This window comes from Chlorocebus sabaeus, chromosome 11, assembly GCF_047675955.1.
Source record: "Chlorocebus sabaeus isolate Y175 chromosome 11, mChlSab1.0.hap1, whole genome shotgun sequence".
Lineage (NCBI taxonomy): Eukaryota > Metazoa > Chordata > Mammalia > Primates > Cercopithecidae > Chlorocebus > Chlorocebus sabaeus.
Genome location: NC_132914.1, coordinates 25773571 through 25797640, shown reverse-complemented (window position 1 = coordinate 25797640; position 24070 = coordinate 25773571). Strand labels below are relative to the sequence as shown.

The window sequence follows — 24070 nt, the reverse complement described above, 5'->3', positions numbered from 1 at the left end:
GACAGTGCCATAAAATCATTCCAGTAAGGTGTTTCTGAAGCACCTCTAACACGAATATATTTTTCACTTTACAAAGAACTTTCACATCCAACTCTAGAGGCCAACTCACTTTACCAATGAGGAAACCAAAGCTCCACACTACCCAGAAACTCACCCACCCAATGTCACACACTGTCAATGGCAGAGCTGAGCCTGGAATGCAAGTCTCCAGCTCCAGCCAAGTGCCCTTCCCACCATTCCACACTTAACATAGTAAAGGAATGTTCAGAATCTTCACTTTTTTGGTGAAAATAAAAAGTCTAGATAGAATATGAACATAGAGATTCCATGAGGACACATAGAAGACTCTTCCCCTTTTAAAAACAATGTAGCCTGGCATGGTGGCACATGCCTGTAGTCTCAGGCACTCAGGAGGCTGAGGCTGGAGGGTGGTTTGAGCCCAAGAGTTTGAAGGTGCAGTGAGCTATAATTACACCACGGCACTTCAGCCCAGGTGACAGAGCAAGACTCTCATCTCTAAAACTAAAATTTAAATTAAAAAAAAAAAAAAACAACGTAGTTTAACAATGCTTAAGATTTCTTTTAGCTAAGTGAATATAAAGGATATATCAATTTATTCAAATCAAAAGCAAGCTTGTTGGCATATGCTGCTACATACTGTAGAATGAATAAAATGTATATTGACCGAATTGAGAACCTGAAAAAATAATCATCATGGTCAGAAGCAGAATCATCACCGTAATCTTATACACTGGATATAATCACATCATCATCTAAGTTTATAACAAGCTTGTGGGATAGGTACGAACATCACATCCATTTAGTAGATGTGAAAATTTAGACTTAAAGCTTGCTTGAGGTTATAAAATTTTTAAGTACAAAAGACAGTATCTGAACCCATGTCTTCTGGTTCTTTCCACTAGTTTATCACACTTGTGTTTTGCATAGACAGCCACTCCTAGTGTAGAATTAATTTTAATGTCTAAGAAGGCTGGGCATGATGGCTTACAGCTATAATCTTAGTGCTTTGGGAGGCCAAAGTAGGAGGATCATGTGAGGGAAGGAGTTCAAGATCAGTCTGGGCAACATAGCAAGACTTCATCTATACAAAAAATTTAAAAATAAATTAAATGGGCATGGTGGTGTGCATCTGCACTCCCAGCTACTTGGAAGTTTGAGATGGGAAGATCACGTGAACCCAGGAGTTCAAGGCGGCAGTGAACTATGATAATACCACTGCACTACCACCCAGGTGACAGAGAGCCTGTCTTTAAATTCATAATTAACTAATTATTTGTTAATTTTTTAAAAAATTGATGTTTAAATTATAACTGTTGTTTTATATATATATATATATATGTAAACACACACATGAAATGCTAGTTTCTGCTAGGAAACTGGAAAACTCTACATATAGATATGAAATTTAACTATATCATCATTTCAGACACATACAACAAAATATTTCTCAAATAAGCCATTAGAGATGACAATAAGAATGACACAAATTCATGAATTGACTAGTCATTGTCATCTGTTTCCTGATGAAAATGTATGACAGATAACAAAAATATGTATGAAATATAGACTTTTTAGACACTATCTAGACAAAAAATATTTTTGTAAGGTATAATTTCTTAATTAGGGATAAATTTTTCCCATCTCTCCTCATTTTTAGCATTAAGAAGGTACAATATCTCAGGTTGAGGTTGGTAAACTACAAAAAAAACAAAATAAAAAGAAGGTACAATATCTGAAGTATTTCCTGAAATTCATAAAATCAGATACAATTAAATTAAAAATTGCCATATAATATTAAAAGATAAGAAATTTGGGCAAGAATGTAGAGAAATTTGAGCCCTCATGCACTGCTGGTGGAATATAAAATGGTGCAGCCACTTTGAACACAGCCTGGCAGTTCCTTAAAAGTTTAAACATAAAAACAAGGTTGGGTGCAGTGTTCCACCCCTGTAACCCCACCACTTTGGGAGGCCGAGGTGGGCAGATCACTTGAGGTCAGGAGTTTGAGAACAGCCTGGCCAACATGGTGAAATCCCATCTTTACCAAAAATACAAAAATTAGCTGAGCATGGTGGTGCACGCCTGTAATCCCAGCTACTCAGGAGGCTGAGGCAGGAGGATCCCTTGAACCTGGAGGCAGAAGTTGCAGTGAGCTGAAATTGTACCATTGCACTCCAGTCTAGGCAACAAGAGCAAAACTCTGTCTCAATAAATAAATAAATAAACAAACATAGAAACATCAAGTGACCCAGTAATTTCACTCCTAGGTATATATCCAAGAGAAATCAAGACATATGTACACACAGAAATTTGCATACAAATGTTTATAGCAGATGATTCATAATAGCCAGAAAGTGAAAACAGCCTGAACGTCCATCACCTGATGAGTGGACAAACAAAATGTGATATATCCATATAGAATATTATCCAGCCATAAAAAGAGGTAGTAATACATGCTACAACATGGATGAACCTTAAAAACATTATGCTAAGTGAAATCAGTCACACACAAAAGGCAACATATTATATGATTTCATTTATATTAAATGTACAGAATAGACAAATCTATAGAGACACACAATAGATTAGTGGCTGCTTAGGGTTGGGGTGAGGATGGTGGATGGGGGGTGGTTCCTGTTAAAGGGATTTCTTTCGGGGTGATGAAAATGTTTTAAACTTGATTTTGGTGATGGTTGCACAACTCTGTGAATGTACTAAAACACACTGACTTGTATACTTTAAGTTGATGAAATTTAAGGCATGTGAATTACATATCAGTAAAGCAGTTGCCAAGAAAAAAAAAAAGGAAAAGGAAACTAGCTTTTATATAATTCAAATATTTTGTAGATAAGTTTCAGAATTTATAACCAAAGCTTAATTTGTCAATGAGGCATAGACATTTTCATAAAATCATACTGGTTTGACAGAAAAAAAATATTTTACCAGTATTTGGGAAGTGCTTACTTGGTGCTCTGTCTCAGTTTTAGACAAGTCTTCAATCTTCTTTTCCAGTCTGTCTATATCCATGACGTTCTTGATATTCTAATGTAAAAGATAGTATTCTTAGATTTAGCACCAAGAAAAATAAAACATGAGGACAATCAAAGTCTCTTTTAGGAGGTGGTATTTCATCACTCTCAGTATTGCCTTTTTATCTTCCATTCAACCTCAGCTGCTACTCCCATAGTCATAAATTCAAACTTGTTATTACCAGTCACTGCAGCCCCTCCATTACCTTAATTGCAAGCATCCCGCTCTTCAACAACCACCTCTTGCCTTTCCAGATTACTTCCTCTATACCCACAAACCTTCAGTCCCCCCTGGAACTTGCAATCCATTGATCCGACCACCTTTTCATTATCCTTCAACCTTCCCATGAACTCAGACCCCTCTTTATTTAGCTTCAGTTCTTCCCTGGGCAATCATTATAATCATTCCCTTCCAAATGCCTCCATTCCCTGCCTAACTTCTGCTTCTTAGCATTTACCTAAATTAGCTTACCACCCACTCCAGTACCCTTTCAGAAGAACATGCTTAAAGAAAGCATGAACAGACAGGTCACCGTTTAATTCATGGTCTTTAACCTCAGTGTTTACTGGTTATCGTATCATATCATCCTGGTATATCTATATTGCCTTTGACCTAAATCAGGGGGTGGCAAACTATGCCTAGCCCCTCACTCCACCCCTAAAGGCCAAATCTCCACCCCTGAAGGCCTAAAGGCCAAATCTACACCTGTTTTTGTAAATAAGGTTTTATTGGAGCACAGCTGTGCCCATTTGGGTACGTACTGTCTATGACTGCTTTCACAATACAAAGGCAGAAGTAAGTAGTTGACGCAAAGGTGATTTTTGTGGCTACCAAAGCCTAAAAATATTTATAATCAGGCCCTTTACAAAAAATTTTCCAACCCCCAGCTCATTTCATTCCTTCTCTTTCCTCAAATTTCCAATACCCCCTCCAACATCCTCACTCTCAGCTGATGATTTTGCTTTGTATTTCACTGAGACGCTAGAAACAACCAAAAGAAAATTTCCTTCTTACCTGAAAACATAATAAATATCTTTGGATATATTACAAAGCATTTCCTGATCCAAACACTTCTGTCCACCTCCACTGCAACTGCTCAGTCCAAGCCCCCATCAGCTTTTGACTGGATCATTTCAAAGGCCTCCTAATTGGTCTTCCTGCTTTTCCTCTTGCCCCACTACAATGGATTCTAAACCCCGCAGCCAGAGTTGTCTTGTTAAAATGGAATTAGATCACACTACTCCTTTTCTCGAAACACTTCAAAGGCTCCCATCTCACTCAAGTGTGTGTTTTTTTGTTTTGTTTTGTTTTGTTTTTTTAAAGCCAGAATCCTTAGGATGCCTGTGTAAGCCCCTTATGTCTGGACCCTCCAGCTCTTGGCCTGCATCTCTTGCTACTTGCTCACTTTGCTCCAGACACTCCGGCCTCGCTGTCCCTCCACAATAGCAGGCAGGCTGCAGCCTCACGATTTTGAGCTTACTATTTCTTCTGCCTGGAAGGCTCTTTCACAGATAAACCTCCTTTCCCAGTTTTGAATCAAAGGATTAGCTTCATAAGGCTGCTTTTCCTAACCACCCTAGTTTAAATTGCACTCCTCCCTGCCTTAATTCTGTTTTCTGCTTTTCCTTTCTCCATAGCTCTTATTACCATCTAACACACTAGTTCCACATGAGCTATTCTGCTAAGCTCATACTCAGCACTTACAATAGCTCTAAGGTCTTCCAATGAACATGTGTTGAATGAATGAATAAAAGTGAATCACTACCCAAACCATTGTGATGTTACTCTTCACAATGCATCAGATTTTTACCTCCCAAAGGAATCTTAGCTAGTGACAACATTTATCTTCATTTTCTAATTTAAGTCAATAATTGCAATGCTATTTCATGATGAAGGGCTTTTAGTCTTCCTTCTATCTCAATTCTGAACTGGTTTGGTACAATTCTTTGATACTTGTCACTCATTTAAACAAGAGGAGAATCATTTAAATAGGAGGAGAAAAATATCTTACATCAGAAATTTAACTGTAAAGCACTAGTTTCACAAAAGCCTGGCCTTGTGGCTATACCAGCTCTGAATCTAATGTAGGCTTTCTTTCCAATCTTTAGTTGTTCCTTTCCAATCCATTATAAAATTTTATAATTTTATAAAATTTTAACTTGGCCCACATTTTGAATAACTCTCCAGATTGTGCAGCACAGCTTCATAAATACTTCTGATAGCCTTATATAAAAGCAAAATTTTTAAACTGGCATACTACTTGATATTCAAATGGTATGTATTAGAAAAGGAATTTTCCCTGCAAAATAGTAACTTACTAGTAGCTTGTTCCCTGTTCTTCCAATGCTTCAATTTTGTTGCGTTAAAAAAATTATACTCCTTTTCTCTGAGATTGTACTAATATTTCCTAATACTTATAAGGTGCATTGTGGTTTACCAGATGGCTTCACATGAATTATCTTAGTTAATCTCGAAAATAATTCCATGGCATAGGTACTGTTAGCCCAGAAAAGATAAATGGTCTTTCCAAGGTCCTTTTTTCAGTGAATTTAAGATTTGAATCTTAGACTTAAGACTTTTGCCACTTTGTTCAATGGAATTAAATGGAAAATCATTGGCCGGGCGCGGTGGCTCAAGCCTGTAATCACAGCACTTTGGGAGGCCGAGGCGGGCGGATCACGAGGTCAGGAGATCCAGACCATCCTGGCTAACACGGTGAAACCCCGTCTCTACTAAAAAATACAAAAAACTAGCTGGGAGAGGTGGCGGGCGCCTGTAGTCCCAGCTACTTGGGAGGCTGAGGCAGGAGAATGGCGTGAACCCGGGAGGCGGAGCTTGCAGTGAGCTGAGATCCGGCCACTGCACTCCAGCCTGGGCGGCAGAGCGAGACTCCGTCTCAAAAAAAAAAAAAAAAGGAAAGTCATTAGATAACATCCATATTTTCCTTCTTGATTTGGATATTGTTTAGATGGGTTCATTGTATTTCATCTTAAATTTGAATTTCTTAAATCCCATTTCTTCCAAGAATAATTGCAAAAGTAACAGTTCCTCTGTTCAGACATAAAAATCCCATCCACTCCTCCTCACTTGTAATTTGACAAGTCAACCTGCTCTCTGGCCTATAGGAGCCTGACCATTTACATGATTTTTATTTAACCCACAGCCATAAATCACAATGATATGATTTGCATGTTTGTCTATACCAGTGTTTAACGATTCTGACATACCTCTTCCTGTAGAATCCGAATCTTAAGAATCAGAGCCCGGTTTTCTGTCTCCTAATTCATTGTGAGAAAAATAATTAAAACGTATTTAAGATGTTTATGAAAATACCACATATTTACCTCCAAGGCTATTGACATTCTGTACCAACTTTAAATGTGGCATTCACCTATCACAAATGAGCCTATTCTGAAAATATTTTCAATGTGGGGTTAAGCCTTGGCTAACAGGTTCTTGGGGATCTAAGTGAAGTCGTTCTCCTCTTGGACTCTTTGTAACTATGGTTGTTAGGGAGGAAAAGGCAAAAGAAACAAAAAAGTAACAACCTGTCTTCTTTCCCTGCTACTTCATTTATGACAGGTAGTGGTAAACTCAGCTATTTAAATAGCACCTTGAAAGCACAGAGCTCTAGCGTTCTATCTCAAGTTGTGGATATTCTCAGATTCAACATCATCACAACATATGAGCATCAAAATTGTTTTATAATTAACAGCCTCAAATTCAGAACCATCAGAAAAAAAAAAATCAATATATTTCAGGACAGGTTATTTGCCAAAATGTTAACAGTAAATTTCACAGGTAGGTTAAGAATTTTGCAAAACTTTTTATTTGTTAATATGCATTTTTTTATTTTTATAAAGTAAATAGGCATTACCCTTATAATATAAAAACGAAAGAAAAAATATCTCAAGCTAGGATTTCATTGACATAATAATAAACACCCACCCCCCATCCATGTACTTAAAATCTGAATACCTGAGTTCAATTCTGGCCCTACCATTTTTTTTTTTTTGAGACGAAGTCTCGCTCTTGTTGCCCAGGCTGGGGTGCAATGGTGCAATCTCGGTTCACTGCAATCTCTGCCTCCCAGGTTCAAGTGATTCTCCTGTCTCAGTCTCCCAAGTAGCTGGAATTACAGGCGCCTGCCACCACACCCGGCTACTTTTTGTATTTTTAGTAGAGATGGGGTTTCACCATGTTGGCCAGGCTAGCCTTGAACTCCTGACCTCAGGCGATCCGCCCACCTCAGCCTCCCAAAGTGCTGGGATTACAGGCATGAGCCACTGCGCCCGGCGGCCCTACCATTTTTTAAAAAAATTGACAGATAAATAACATCATATGCTTTTATCATGTATAATATGATGTTCTGAAGTACATATACACCACAGAATGGTTAATTTAGATCTATCATTGATTAGACAATTGACTTTGAACAATTAAAAACTTTCTCTGAACTTTATTGCTCTATTATATTTTTTAGTATACAAAAATACAGCAACTTGTTTCTACTTTACAGATTTTCTATTATTACCTATGAGATGAAGTATTAACTAAATCTTTTGAAATTATAAAGCACTACAAAATGCAAAATGATTAGGGTTCTGTATCTAGGACTCTGCACTTTCATTTATTTATTTATTTTTTGAGACCAAGTCTCACTCTGTCACCCAGGCTGGAATGCAATGGAACAATCTTGGCTCACTGCGGTCTCCAACTCCTGGGTTCAAGCGATCCTCCCACCTCAGCCTCCCAAGTAGCTGCGATTACAATTGTGTGCCACCATGCCCGGCTAATTTTTGTATTTTTAGTAGAGACGGGGTTTCACCATGTTGGCCAGGCTGGTCTTGAACTCCTGACCTCAAGTGACCCACCTGCCTCAGCCTCCCAAAGTCCTGGGATTACAGGCATGAGCCACCGTGCAGGCCAAAATTCTGCACTTTAATCAATAGCAATTTAACATTACCAACACCTAAGAGGAAAAAAAGGACATTGAATGCTTTATACGCGCTAGCTCATTTATCCCTCCCAGCCCTAGGGTAAACAGTATTGTTATCTCCATTTTATCTAGGAGGACCCAGGGGCTTAGAGTGATTATGTGGCAGGGCTAAAGTCACACAGCCCTTGGAACCAGAACTCGAATGCAGGCAGTCTGACTCCCAAGCGTGGGCTCTTGACCAGTTCTCTCCATGGCCTTCAGTTAGAAGCTCCTCAGTGGTCCCAGATGGAGTCTGTCCTATAATGCATCCATATAGACTTGCAGGGTCACAGAAGACCTGAAATTCAATGGTCTAGTCCCCACATTTTACTACTGAGGCAAGAGCTAAGCTAAACGAGGTTATTTTGTTTGTGGGAGGTCGTAAGGGACCGCCACAGGGCTGGAACCAAGTCTCTCCGTGATTTAGTGACTAACAACAGTTTTGCAACTGATACCTGAAACAAATTAGTCGGAATGACTTTCAGCCACTTCTTTCCACAGTTAACCATGCTAGAGTACTGCTGGAATCTATCAGGATTCTGAAGATTATTACTAATTCTCTATTCAACAGTTGAAGCTTCTCAATAAAAATGATCACTTCTCTGGCATCTGAGTTAAAGTTTAGTCTGAATGAGTCTTTCGCTCTGAAATTACAAGCCTGTGCTTATTTAGCATAAGGAATGATTTATGGGGCTTCTCAGTAACCTGTAAGTACTGAGAGAACTGACTTTTTTTTTAATCTGAGAAAAAAGGTGAAAGTTCCACAGATTTTTTTTTAATTCAAGTGGTTGTTAGTATCAGATATTTTTGAATTCTCCTATTGACTTTAGGAGGCATTCTAAATATTTTCTGGATTTTCACAAACTATTGTGAATGTGACTGAGAAACACGTAAAACATTTAAATCTTGATTGAAAAGGAGGCCAAGCACAGTGGCTCACGCCTATAATCCCAACACTTTGGAAGCTGAAGCAGGAGGATCCCTTGAGCTTGGGAGGTCGAGGCTGGAGTGAACCATGATCCTGCCACTGCACTCCAGCCTGGGCAACAGAGCAAGATCCTGTCTCAAAAAAAAAAAAGAAAAGAAAAGAAAAGAAAGAGAAAGAAGAAAGAAGAAAGAAAAGAAAAGAAAGAAAAGAAAAGAAAAGAAAAGCACAGATTTTTGAAAATCCTACCCGCCTTTACTTTTCTAAAGTGTTACCAATTCATTCATCAGCCTATTGACTTCTGATGTTCCACCAGATAAGTCCTCTTGTATATTTCAGTTATGTAAATTATATGCCAAATTCAAAGTACTACAATAGATGACTTACTAATTGTTTGCTCTGGGCTACAATCATGCTCTTCTGCTCTTCTGAAGCATTCATACTAAGTTTCAGTTCCTCCAGTTCTTCTTTTAACAGATTTGTTCTCATAATAGCCTGGTGGGCACTGTGGGGGTGGGGGGAGAAGGCCATGAGCAAAACCTCAAATATAACCGTCAAAGACACTAAGAACAGCCAAGGACTATTTTGGACCCAAGTTGAAAACCACTAAAGGCTTAAACCAGATGCCCACAATAGTAAAAATATACCCATGATCTTTCAGTCCTTGGAAAAGGAAGGAATTTGGAGAAAGTGGGGAGTGGGGAATGGAGACTAGGGGGAAAACAGACAAATGTATTCCTGAAGCTAAAGATTTAGAGGATCCCTTTGAAATTCATCACTGGCTGAATCACCTGGTTCTTTCCCCCTACTAAGATGTAATGTTAGTTAATGCTATTCCACAAATATTTATTGAATAATACCGTGTTCTAGGTGCTCTACAATGCAGGCTACAATGGTGAACAAAGGGACGTGGTCCTTGGCCTTATAGAGCTTACACACTATGGAGAGAGGTGACAACTAAACAAATAAATAATTACCAAGTCTCTATATGACATATCCTATAAAGAAGTTTATCATACTGTTGATTATAACAAAGCATTGGAAAAAAACCTAAACATCCACCAACAGGAAACTGATTAAATGAATTATGGTAATCCATATCATGAAATTACCTATTTGCAGCTCCCACTAGATTATAGACTGTTCCCTTGGGAACAAAGGCTTCAAAGAAGATACACTTTTTTTCCTAAGAAATTACATTGATCATTTAACAAATACTAATTGAGGGCTGAACCTGTCCCAGGCACTGAGCTAGGCATCGAAGAAGGGAAGAATGACTGAATCCAGAGAACTCTACTCATCTAGAGTTTATAGCCTAGTGGAGTAAATAGACAATCATAATGACAATACAGTATGATAAGAATCAAAAGAGATAAGGGTTTCTGGCTTGTAGGCAACTGGAAGGAAGGTAGTGCTGTTCTACAGTAGATATTCTACTAAGCACTAGGCTAAACAGGATGAATATGACATAGTTCCTCCCATCAAGGAGGTCACAGTGATATAAACAGGAGGCAGGGAAATACTAGGTAGAAAAGGGCAGGGTCCCTGGCAAGGGTTCCATCCTCAAGCCCGGACCCATGGCCCTAAATGAGAACTTTGCATCCCCATTTTCCCACCTGAATGTTGCCTTTTGGCCCACCACGCCCCCATCCTGTACCCATAAAAACTCCAAGCTCCACTGGCAGAGGAGCAGAGCAGCATGAAAGAGGAGAGAAGAGAAGAAGCTCTGAATGTCAAGAGGAGGAGAGGCAGTTGGACATCAGAGACTAAGGTCAGAGAGGAGTTTGGCCAGGGACTGTCGGGCAGGAGTTTGGCTGGGACAGCTAAACTCCAGGGAAAGATTATCTTTCCACGCCATCCCCTTTCCAGCTCCCCATCCTGCTGAGAACCACATCCACCACCGGATACAATCTCCACGTTCACCATCCTTCAAGTCTGTGTGACCTGATTCTTCCTGGATGTTGGACAAGAACCCAGGTACCAAGAGGGCAGGGTGAAAAAGGCTGTCACCCTGATCCTCCACTGAGCTAGTTTAACTCTTAGCTGTCCATGGATGGCAAATGCTAAAAGAGTATTACCTGTAACACAGGCCCTCTGGGGCTCCAGAGGTTGTGGGCAACCCCTAGATGCTGCCACAGGCTGGTACGGGGTTTGTGCCTGCTGGCACCCAAAGGCACTCACGCCAGCTCCTATACCTGCTCACCTGCATGCTCCCCCTCCTTCAAGGGTTTGGAGCGTGGCAGCTGAGCAAACAAGCCATCCTTGTTGCAAGTCCCACAAGGGGTCAAGGGAACTCTCCTGCCTCAACATTTAATACAGAAAACAAATTACACTATGATGGGACAACTAGACAGTATCAAAACTAGGTTGCGGGAACCCAAAGGAAACAGACACTCTTCAGAAAGGATTAGAGGAAGGAGAAAAGAGAAAGACACGTGGCTTAATTTTGTAGACAGTGGCATTCTGATTGCCCATCTGGATTCTCCAGCCTTTCTGTCCATTATGTGAGTTACTTAATTCCTTTCAGATATGTTTCTTGACTGCTTATTTAACCAGAGTTAGATTCCAGTGCTTCCAACCAAAAATCCTGACCAACACATTCATTCAAAGCAGTTTTGTTAAAGAAACTTTGAATTTTTATATTTCAGTTAAATAATAAATAAGCCATTGTGAAATGAAGAGGACTTGAGGTAAGCAACTTTTTTAAAGATTAGTTTGGAGACTGGACTAGACAAGGTCAAAGATTTTGAGGATGAGAGTGCTTTAGTGAAACATATGACTGGGCATGGTGGCTCACTCCTGTAATCCCAGCACTTTGGGAGGACGAGGTGAGCAGATTACTTGAGACCAGGCATTCAAGACCAACCTGGGCAACATTGCAAGACCTTGTCTCTACAAAAACACAAAAATTAGCCAGGCATGGTGGCATGTGCCAGTAGTCCCAGCTACCTGGGGAGGGGGTGAGGCCGGAAGAGCACTTGAGCCCAGGAGATGGAGGTTGCATGCAGTGAGCTGAGATCATGCTGCTGTACTCCAGCCTGGGTGACAAAGTGAGACCCTGTCTCCAAAAACAAAAACAAAAACAAAACAAAAAAAAGAACGAAAGAAACATTTCCAGTCAAAAACTCATGCACGAACGTTCATGGCAGCATTATTCCTAATAGCCAAAAAGTGGAAACACCCCAAATGTCCATCATCTGAAGAATGGATAAACAAAATCTGATATATCTATACAATTGAATATTATTCAGCCATAAAAAGAAATGAGGTAGTAATACACACTATAACATGGATGAACCTTAAAAACATTAAGCTAAGTGAAATAAGCTACACATAAAAGTTCACATATTGTATGATTCCATTTATATATAATGCCCAGAATAGGCTAATCTATAGAGACAGAAAGTAGAATAGAGATTGCCAGGGGCTAAGAAGAGAGGAAATGGAGAGTGCCTGCTGATAAGTATGGAGTTTCTTTTTGGAGTGATGAAAATATCCTGGTATTGGATAATGGTGATGATTGCACAACCTTGAGAATATACTCAATTTTTTTTTTTTTTTTTTTTTTTGAGACAGAGTCTTGCTCTGTCACCTAAGCTGGAGTGCAATGGCACAATCTTGGCTCACTGAAACCTCCGCCTCCCAGGTTCAAGCGATTCTCTTGCCTCAGCCTCCAGAATAGCTGGAATTACAGGATCGTGCCACCATGCCCAGCTAATGTTTGTATATTCAGTAGAGATGGGGTTTCACCATGTTGGCCAGGCTGGTCTCAAACTCCTGACCTCAAGTGATTCACTTGCCTCAGTCTCCCCAAGTGCTGGGATTACAAGCATGAGCCACCATGCCCAGCCAGAGAATATACTCTAAAAACACTGAATTGTATACTTTAAGAGAGTGAATTTTATGCTATGTGACTCTCAATTTTTAAAAGGTATTTTTAAAAAGAAAAAAGAACTGAAAGTTCCCAGCACACCGGACCCTACTGTGGCTCACCTTTTTACCTGAAGGCGCAATTCGGTACAGTCCTCTGATAACTGGCTGTTAGTTTCTTCCAGGTTTTCTAAAGCCAACTTAAACTTATTATTTTCTTCTTCAAGTTTTTGTTTGTTGAAATGAAGGTCTGCTATGTAGGCAATCAAATCAGACACCTCTCTGCAAGTGAAAGAATAGATGAAAATAACCTTCACGTCACTAATGCCTTCTAATAAAATAAGGTATATGGTTAAACAAACCAAATTTTGATATTCTGGTGAGTTTTTTTTTTTTTTAACTTTACCCTCATCTGTCATCATAAATATAATCGATTGATATAATAGTTATTCAGATGTTTACTACAATAGCGTCAAAGATGTTTCCCAAAATTTCCGAGTAGCCATCATTTGCCAGTTGTAAAATCAACTTCCATAGTTTTTGTTGATTCTTTTCCTCCTCACTCTCAACATCTGTCTTCTAAACGGAAGAGTTCCTATTTTTGCCTGGAATATGAGAGATCCTGAAATAAATGGACACGATATTCTTTTCTCTTTTTTTCCTTCATTTTTTGGGACAGAGTCTCGCTCTGTCGCCCAAGCTGGAGTTCAGTGGCACAATCCTCTGCCTCCCAGGTTCAAGTGATTCTCCTGCCTCAGCCTCCAGAGTAGCTGGGACTACAGGCATGCGCCACCATGCCCGGCTAATTTTTGTATTTTTAGTAGAGATGGGGTTTCACCATGTTGGCCAGGCTGGTCTTGAACTCCTGATCTCAACTGATCTGCCCGCTTCAGCCTCCCAAAGTGCTGGGATTAAAGGCATAAGCCACCCTGCCCAGCCTATATTCTTTCAGTGAAGGAATCTCAGCAAGTTTCGCTAGGAAACAATTCCTAAAGTCTTATCATTGCAGTCTGTGGCTCACAATTCAGACTCATCTTTCCTAATGTTTTGTATAACTTGTCAATGTTTATGAGCATCATTTGCCATGACATCAGTTCACAAATCCTTTCAGAGTCTGGACTGTGTGTTTCATGGAGCCCCAGGCCTCCTTTTCTTTTTTGCTATCTTATCCCAGGGCCTAGCTCAGTGAGAACATAGTTCCCACTGCACTTTTCTTTTCTTTTCTTTTCTTTTGAGATAGAGTCTTGCTCTGTCGCCCAGACTGGAGTGCAGTGGCACAATCTCAGCTCACTGCAACCTCCACCTCCCAGGTTCAAGCCGTTCTCGTGTCTCAGCCTCTCAAGTAGCTGGGATTACAGGCACGTGCCACCATGCCTGGCTAATTTTTGTATTTTTAGTAGAGACGGCGTTTCACCATGTGGGCCAGGCTGGTCTCAAACTTTTGACTTCAAGTGATCCATCCACCTCAGCCTCCCAAAGTGCTGGGATTACAGGCATGAGGCACCGCGCCCAGCCCACACCACTTTTCTTTATGGATAAACCCGAAGTGGCAAAGATAAAATAAGGGAGAGGCAGAACCACTCTCCTTAATATCTAAAACTTACACGTCGTGGGAAACAGGTTTTCTCATTCATGTCTAAAAGATTCTACTAAAGAAGTGCTTTAAAATAATTTCCAAAAGAGCTTAAGGTCAATATCATAACCCTACTTCAAGTGGAACTTTTTCCCTACAAGAAGCTCATGAAATTAATGAAGGAGAAGGGCTTCAGGAGAGCAAGTGATCTTTGGATTACTAGTCACATGAGAATTTGTGTTCCTAGTGAAACTGTAATGCAGGCGTTATTAGAATCAGTTAAGAATTTAAAATCAATTATGCTAACTCTACTGCAAAAAAAGAGCAAAGTGACTTTATCGTAACTGAAATACATAGATTTATATAAACAAGAAAAATGAAGTTGAAACACTTGCGAAAGCAGAGTAAGGCTTACAAGACTCCTTTAGATGTGTCTCCTCCCAAAGCCTCGAAGCTCCCCGACGTAGAATCTGTTCTATCTGTGCTCATCTTCACTGAAACACATACAAGAGATTTATGAAAAGAAAATCATTTTCTCCAAATGTAAGAAAACAGAACAATCCTGAAGAAACACATACATACTTGTTCCATCTGATTTTATGCCATCCTGTTCAAAAACAGAATCATCAATGATGCTGCTTAATCTATGATTCACTCCTTCCCTGTAGCCAAAAAAAAAAACAAAACCAGTGAGCTAGGATTCTTTGCCTGACCACAGTTTTGTCCTCTTTTTTTTTTTTTAGATTTATGCTCTGTACATATTAATTACATATTAATTCAACAACTATTTGGAGCCTAGTACTATGCTAGGTACTTAGAGTAATAGAAAAGAGTTTGTGTTCCTAGTGCAACCATTTCTAATGTAGGTGGTACATTAGGCATTCCCTCCACCATCCATACACTTTTAGCTAATATGAAAAAGAAAACACGTAGGCAGCGTATGATTAGGAGATGTGGGGTCTCGGTGGATTAGGAAATAGATAGAGGTTGGAGTGGTAAGTGGAGACTTGTGGAGGTTGCAAGATCATGGGGCTTAAGAGATTGAGAAGGAAATACATGAACAACGAATACTTTGGGACATATTGACAGGGATACATTTTCCCTTTCTCATGGAGAACCAAATAGAACCTCAACTAATTTTACTTCGGGCATTTTACTTCTGGAATCTGGGAGGCCCTCTGTACAGGCTGTGCAGCACACACACTCTAGCTTGAACTGTAAAATAAACATATTAACATTTCAACCATTTCCTTTCGGAGTCTTATATTATGATTCAAGTTTTGTTACTTAACCTAAGCACCTCTCTGGAGCAGCCACAAAATTCAAAAATATATGTTTACATCTCATTGTTTGTCATTGTGAGATATCTGTCACATGTTGGGGGAATGAAAGAACTCGGTGTTCTGACTTCCTGTGTTCACGTCCATCCCCGTGTCTGAGTTTCTGCTCTTATCTTCTGTGTTTCTACCGCCCATGTTTTTTCCTTTCTACTTGTTGTAAAAATGGTTTTCTTTTGTCTTCATGCTGTTTTATAATTATTAATATCTTTATTATACAAACCTCCATATTTTAGAAATATTAAATTCATAAGAAAACAAAAAATTAAACCATTACGCAAAAATAATCATTTTGGCATAAATCCTTTCTAACATTTTCCTACGCGTATTTTTTTTCTTCCAAAAATGGGATTATACTACACGTACGGATCTATGACCTATTTATGTGAAGTAATTACATATGAATTTCTCTTATCAAATATGATTACTTTGAATGACTAGTATTCTAGTGTACGGAAGTACTATAATTTGTCCAATTGTTTCTTTTTAAATATCTCGATTGCTTTTATTTATCACTGTCATAAACTACCTTCTACCTTCTATATTAGTGTTTACAATTAATTATCTTTCTTAAAGTTACATTACTTCTCAAAGAGGTTGCCTTTGGTTTGTTTTTGTTTTGGAGACAGGGCCTCACTCTCTTACCCAGGCTGAAGTGTAGTGGCTCCGTCACAGCTCACTGCAGCCTCAAACTCCTGGGCTCCAGCAATCCTCCTTCCTCAGCCTCCCAAGTAGCCTGGACTATAGGCACGTGCCACCACACCTGGCTAATTTTTTAATTACTTGTAAGACAGGATCTTGCTAAGTTGCCCAGACTGCTCTGAAACTCCTGGACTCAGGTGATCCTCCCACCTTGGCCTTCCAAAGTGCTGGGATTACAGGCATGAGCCACCACACCTGGCCAAGTCTGCATATTTTTAAGGGCCTGATACCCATTCCTAAATTGCTCTTTTAAAAAACTATGCCAACTTGCACTACTCCCAGTGATATATGGGAGGGCTTATTTCTCTACCCTTTTCACAGCCCACAACATGGGATACAGTCATTTTTTAAAATCTTCATTAAACCCAAGGGTAAAAATGGTATATTATCTGTATTTGCAGTTTTTGATTACACTAACATTACTTATTTCTATATATTTATCTTGCCTTCATGAATAACCTGTGTATGGCATGCAACATTTCAGTCATATTTTCTTAAGTTATCTATACATCCTAATCCTACCAGAAATCTGATAAGTTTTTCCATTCCTTGGGCTTGACATTTTCTATTTTTTGAGACGGAGTCTCACTCTGTTGCCCAGGCTAGAGTGCTGTGGCACCATCTCAGCTCACTTCAACCTCCGCCTCCTGGGTTCAAGCAATTCTCCCACCTCAGCCTCCCAAGTGATTGGGATCACAGGCGTGCACCATCCTGTCCAGCTAATTTTCGTATTTTTAGTAGAGACAGGGTTTTACCATGTTGGCCCGGCTGGTCTCCAACTCCCAACCTCAGCTGATCCACCCTCCTCAGCCTCCCAAAATGCTGGGATTACAGGTGTGAGCCACCGTGCCCAGTCGACATTTTCTTTAAGCAAATCCTAGCATGCATCAGCAGATAGGTGAAGCTTGGTGGCTGAATAGGAGGCATAGGAATTAGGCTTCTTGGCCAGGTGCAGTGGGTGGCTCACACCTGTAATCCCAGCACTTCGGGAGGCCAAGGTGAGCAAATCAGCTGAGGTCAGGAGTTCGAGACCAGCCTGGCCAACATTGTGAAACCCCATCTCTACTAAAAATACATGAATTAGCCAGGCATGGTGGCGCACACCTGTGATTCCAGCTACTCTGGAGGGTGTGGCAGGAGAATCACTTGAACCCAGGAGGCAGCGGTTGCAGTGAGCAGTGATTGTACCACTGTATTCCAGCCTGGGCAACAGAGTGAAACTCCATCTCAAAAAAAAAAAAAAGAGAGGAATTCACTTTCTGTGGAAGAAGATACACATCTCCAGCATCTGCCAAGGGCACCTGAGATCATGGATGCTCTTCTCCTCCTTTACCTTTTTCTTTTTCCTATTCTACTATTCTTTCTTTTTCCCCTTAGCCTCCCTATATTCTAGGATTCCAAATTACATTCACTGACCAGTCCCACTGCTCTTAAAAAGGAGTCTATTATTGAATTTAAATAATTTGAAGATTTGATAGTATTAATAATTCACCTGACTCATATATCAGCTCAATTCTCTGTGAGAATATAACATGTGCTCCCCACTAATCACAAGAAATGAATGACAGCAGTAGTTCCCAAAGCATGTCCAGCCCACTCCCAGCATCAATATCATCGGAAACTTGTTAGAATGTAAATTATCAGGCTTCACCCTGGATCTACTGAATCACAGTGATGGGGCCCCGGCAATCAGCTTTAACATCATTCAGGTGATTCTAATGCACGCTAAAGCACTGGATGATAGTATTTCCATCAACACAGGAAACAGTGATTAGCATAATTATAATCAATTGTTAAAATAGAACCTTAAACTGCATCCCACTAGGACTCTGATTACCATTTTTTTCCACAGTAAGCCATCCATTCTTTCATCATGGCCTGGAAAGTTTCCAGGTCCACATGTGGGTCTCTCTTCTCAGGATCAAGCATGTTCCACAACTGCTCAAGGCCACTGTCTTCAGAATTTTGGCTAGTTGTTTGTCTCAGGAAATCAATTATTTTGGCCACTCCTACTGAGCCTTTGGAAAAAGAAGAGCAGATCAGTTCTGAAAGATGGAGAAAGTTATATATTTTTTTTTTTTTTTTTTTTTTTTTTTTTTTTTTTTTTTTTTTTTGAGACGGAGTCTTGCTCTGTAGCCCGGGCTGGACTGCAGTGGCCGGATCTCAGTTCACTGCAAGCTCCGCCTCCCGGGTTTACGCCATTCTCCTGCCTCAGAAAGTTATATTTTTAACAAATGAAGTACCTATCTCTTTTATGTCTCCTGATCCTAGAAACATGCTATATAACCCTGGCAGTCTTGTGGAGCTGGCATGTTACAGTGTAAAGAACACTGGTCTTGGGCTAAAGTCTAATGGACCTAGTGTCAAATCTTGGCTCTGAAGATTACCAGCTGTGTAGCTTTGGGAATCTTACTTAACCTCTCTGAACCCGTTTCTTTATCTGAGATGGGGACGATGATACCTACCACACAGAGTTGTGAGCTTTAAATATTGATGATATATGTAATCAATAATTTCTCATGGGACGTGACCAAAATAACATTACATTTTTTTCCTTTCAGTTCCTTAAAAAGCATTCAATGAAGGAAGTTTTTTCTCTGCTGTAGTTAAAATTTCAATCTCAAGTGAAAATTTCTACTTTTTAGGGGGTGGAGGTGGCATTTTTAGACAGTCATCCCTACTATCACATTCAGAAAATAAAATCATCCAAACTATGTTAGTCATTGAAGCACCAATCTTTTTTAAACATAAGACTTTTCTTTTACTGCCATCAAAGGCCTGCCTTGGGCTGGCTACTTGCAAAGGAGAGGGAAAAATTAAGTAGAAGTTTGACAGGGCATATGCCACAGAGAAAGTTCTTCCCTTAAGGAAATAAGGATAGACCATGACATCAGAAAAAAAAAAACAAAAAAAACCTCATAATTAAAAGGAGGAGATACTCATACAGGAGGCTGAATAACTTCAAAGTTATTAATAACTTTAATGTTATTTAAGCTTCAGCATGTCATTTAGATGTGACAGTATTAGAAAGATAAAATGACTAATACAGTTATTTAGAGAGAGAACCGTACTTTTTTTTTTTTTGAGACAGGGTCTTGTTCTGTTGCTCAGCTGGAATGCTCCCAGCTCACTGCAACCTCAATCTCTTGAGCTTAAGCGATCCTCCCACCTCAGCCTCCCTAGTAGCTGGGACTACAGGCATGTGCCACCACACCCAGTTAATTTTTGTATTTATTGTACAGGTGGGAATTTGCCATGTTGTCCAGGCTGGTCTTGAACTCCTGGACTTAAGGGATCCACCTGCTTGGGCCTCCCAAAGTGCTGAGATTACAGGTGTGAGCCACCGTACCCAGCAGAGAATTGCATTTTTTTATTTGTAGAAGAACTGGAAAGCAAGCTGGAAAGCCAGCAATAATCCATTTATCATATTTTCCTCCACTAAAACTCTAAACCCTCTGTCATATCAAAACTAGAAAGGCTTCCTGTGATGGTTAATTTTATGTGTTAACCTGAGCCATGGGGTACCTAGATATTTGGTTATACATTATTTTGGGTGTCTCTGTGAGGGTATTTTTGGATGACATTAACATCTAAATCTATAGACCAAGTAAAGCAGATTGTCCACCTAATTCAGGTGGGCCTCATCCAACCAGTCGAAGGCCTGAATAGAACAAACAAGTTGACCTTCTCCCAGGTAACAGAGAATCTCTCCTGCCTGCCTACCTTCAAACTGGGATGTTGATTTTTTTTTTTTTTTTTTTTTTTTTCTGCTTCTAGACTTGAATTGAAATGTTGGCTCTTCCTTGCCTCAAGCCTGGTGGCTTTTGGATGGGAACTACACCAGCAGCTCTCCTGGTTCTTAGGCCTGTGGACTTGGAATGGGACTAAACCATTGAATCTCCTGAATCTCTGGCTTGCTGACACCCTGCATATCTTGGGACCTGCCGCCTCCATGATCGCATGACCCAATTCCTTATGACAAGTCTCTTTAGCTAGCTAGATTAAACTGATAGATACAAATATAAATATCTCTTCCCACCGGAGAGCCCTGGCTAACACACATCCTATTTCCCTTCAGTGAAGCTTTCTTATTTCCTTCAGAGAATTAATTTCTTAAATCCTGTCCAAGCAGAGGAGCTCTCTGGGAACAAATAAACCCCACTCACCCTAAATAAATAAATAAGTGTACAGGCAAATATTTTGCTACAAATGCTCAATATAGTGATTTTATATGTAAAATATTTATTACAGTTTTGGGATTTTTTGAGACAGAGTCTCACTCTGTTGCCCAGGCTAGAATGCAGTGGCATGATCATAGCTCATTGCAGCCTCAGCCTCCTGGGCTCAAGGCATCCTCCCATCTCTGCCTTCCAAGTAGCTGGGATTACACGCGTGTGCCACCATGCCTAGCGAATTTTTAAAATATTTTTTGTAGAGACAGAGTCTTGCTAGGTTGTCCAGACTGGTCTTGAATTCCTAGCCTCAAGTGATCTTCCCGCCTTGGCCTCCAAAATCGCTGGGATTATAGGCATGAGCTACCACGCCTGGCATATTATAATCTTTAAAGCAGAAAAAAAATAATATTCAATTGAGATGGATTGGTTAAACATGTTACCTCAAAAATGGTATAGGATATGAAGAAAATTTTTTATGTGAAGACAGGTACTCAAATTATTAAATGAGAAAAAGTAGATTATAAAACAAGTTTGAAAATATTCTCACACATACTAGAGAATACATTAGTATATCATTTATTTATTTTTTTATTTTTATTTTTTTTATTTTTGAGACAGTCTCACTCTGTCGCCCAGGCTGGAGTGCAGTGGCCGGATCTCGGCTCATTGCAAGCTCCGCCTCCTGGGTTTACGCCATTCTCCTGCCTCAGCCTCCCGAGTAGCTGGGACTACAGGTGCCCGCCACCACGCCCAGCTAGTTTTTTGTATTTTTTTTTTTTAGTAGAGACGGGGTTTCACCACGTTAGCCAGGATGGTCTGGATCTCCTGACCTCGTGATCCGCCTGTCTCGGCCTCCCAAAGTGCTGGGATTACAGGCTTGAGCCACTGCGCCCGGCCGGTATATCATTTAAAACAAAAAAAGGATGACCAAGAAAATATCTTAAACTATCTTTAGCAATTATGTTGCTCGGCTAATTTTTCTTTTATTTTGAGATGGAGTCTCGCTTTGTCTCCCAGGCTGGAGTGCAGTGGCACCATCTCAACTCACTGCAGCCTCCACCTTCTGAGTTAAAACGCTTCTTATGCCTCAGCCTCTCCCGTAGCTGGGATTACAAGTGTGTGCCACCATGCCTGGGCAATTTTTATATTTTTAGTAGAGATGGGGTTTCACCATGTTGACTAGACTGGTCTCAAATTCCTGGCTTCAAGTGATCTGCCCACCTCGGCCTCCCAAAGTGCTGGGATTACAGGCTTGAAGCACTGCACCCAGCCTAAATTTTTCTATTTTTAGTAGAGACATGGTTTCACCATGTTTCCCAGAGTGGTCTCAAACTCCTGGGCTCAAGCAGAGCCTCCACCTTGGCCTCCTAAACTGCTGGGATTACAGGTATGAGCCACCCCACCTAGCCCCAATTTAGTATTTTTAAAACTGGTAGATAATCAATCAATCTTTTATCCTGCCTCTCTCCTTCAGGACACCAGTATAGGAAAATAGTTGATAAAGCAGAGTAGAGTTTCTCATTATAGATGTATTGCAGGTGATACATTAGGAAGGAATGATAGAATATTACCATTTGCAACATCTAATGAAAATATAAGTCTAGGCCTTCATCATCAATAGTTGCCTTCTGTTGAAAACACATAACACCATCTATGTATTTAGGTTGAGGCAAAAGTAGTTGCGGTTTTTGCCATTACTTTCAATGGTAAAAACTCCAGTCACAATTGCACCAGCCTAATAGAATTCTTGCCCCCCCACAAAATAAAAAAATAAAAAATAAAAACCCTCAAACTTTTATCTGATTATATTTCTAAATATAGGAGATAGAGAAACAGGTTGTGTTCCTACAGATACACAATCACCAAATTTCAGATTGTGGTAAACTATGAAATAAAAGAATGGGCTGGATGCAGTGGCTCACGCCTGTAATCCCAACACTTTGGGAAGCTGAGGTGACTGGATCACCTGAGGTCAGGAGTTTGAGACTATCCTGGCCAACATGGTGAAACCCCATTTCTACTAAAAATACAAAAATTAGCTGGGTGTAGTGGCAGGCACCTGAAATCCCGGCTACTTGAGAGGCTGAGGCAGGAGAATCACTTGAACCTGGGTGGCAGAAGTTGCAGCGAGCCAAGATCACACCACTGCACTCCAGCCTTGGCAACAACAGTGAGACTCTGTCTCAATCAATTAATCAATCAATCAATGGATGGGTTTAACAGACAACAAAACACAAAAAACAGATGGAAAGCAAAACAGAGACAAGGTAGACAACCAACTGCAATGAACAAATCTTTCTTGGATATTGGCGTGAACAGTAAAACTGTTTAAGGAAAAAAGAATACGTATCTATCACACAAATGAGAAATTTTGACTACTAACAAGACATTTGATAAAATTAGAAAAGTATATGACTTTTCATGGTACTGGTACCAAAACAGAGATATAGACCCATGGAACAGAACAGAGTCCTCAGAAATAATACCACACATCTACAGCCATCTGATCTTTGATAAACCTGAGAGAAACAAGAAATGGGGAAAGGATTTCCTATTTAATAAATGGTGCTGGGAAAATTGGCTAGCCATAAGTAGAAAGCTGAAACTGGATCCTTTCCTTACTCCTTATACGAAAATTAATTCAAGATGGATTAGAGACTTAAATGTTAGACCTAATACCATAAAAACCCTAGAGGAAAACCTAGGTAGTACCATTCAGGACATAGGCATGGGCAAAGACTTCATGTCTAAAACACCAAAAGCAACGGCAACAAAAGCCAGAATTGACAAATGGGATATAATTAAACTAAAGAGCTTCTGCACAGCAAAAGAAACTACCATCAGAGTGAACAGGCAACCTACAGAATGGGAGAAAATTTTTGCAATCTACTCATCAGACAAAGGGCTAATATCCAGAACCTACAAAGAACTCAAACAAATTTACAAGAAAAAAACAAACAACCCCATCAAAAAGTGGGCAAAGGATATGAACAGACATTTCTCAAAAGAGGACATTCATACAGCCAATGACACATGAAAAAATGCTCATCATCACTGGCCATCAGAGAAATGCAAATCAAAACCACAATGAGATACCATCTCATACCAGTTAGAATGGTAATCATTAAAAAGTCAGGAAACAACAGGTGCTGGAGAGGATGTGGAGAAACAGGAACACTTTTACACTGTTGGTGGGATTGTAAACTAGTTCAACCATTATGGAAAACAGTATGGCGATTCCTCAAGGATCTAGAACTAGAAGTACAATATGACCCAGCCGTCCCATTACTGGGTATATACCCAAAGGATTATAAATCATGCTGCTATAAAGACACATGCACACGTATGTTTATTGCGGCACTATTCACAATAGCAAAGACTTGGAATCAACCCAAATGTCCATCAGTGACAGACTGGATTAAGAAAATGTGGCACATATACACCATGGAATACTATGCA

At 39.9% G+C, this 24070-nt stretch overlaps 1 protein-coding gene across 1 annotated transcript in view; it reads right to left on the bottom strand.

Annotated features, from left to right (window-relative positions):
- IRAG2 (inositol 1,4,5-triphosphate receptor associated 2) overlaps nucleotides 1-24070 on the bottom strand; it is a 113728-nt gene that overhangs the window by 78410 nt on the left and 11248 nt on the right. Inside the window, exons 4-10 of the mRNA XM_073020553.1 lie at nucleotides 18274-18454; nucleotides 14980-15059; nucleotides 14813-14891; nucleotides 12948-13106; nucleotides 9342-9459; nucleotides 6279-6329; nucleotides 2986-3063 (exon numbers count right to left, since the gene is read on the bottom strand). Coding sequence (XP_072876654.1) covers nucleotides 2986-3063; nucleotides 6279-6329; nucleotides 9342-9459; nucleotides 12948-13106; nucleotides 14813-14891; nucleotides 14980-15059; nucleotides 18274-18454 — 746 coding nt within the window. The remainder of the gene's footprint in view (nucleotides 1-2985; nucleotides 3064-6278; nucleotides 6330-9341; nucleotides 9460-12947; nucleotides 13107-14812; nucleotides 14892-14979; nucleotides 15060-18273; nucleotides 18455-24070) is intronic.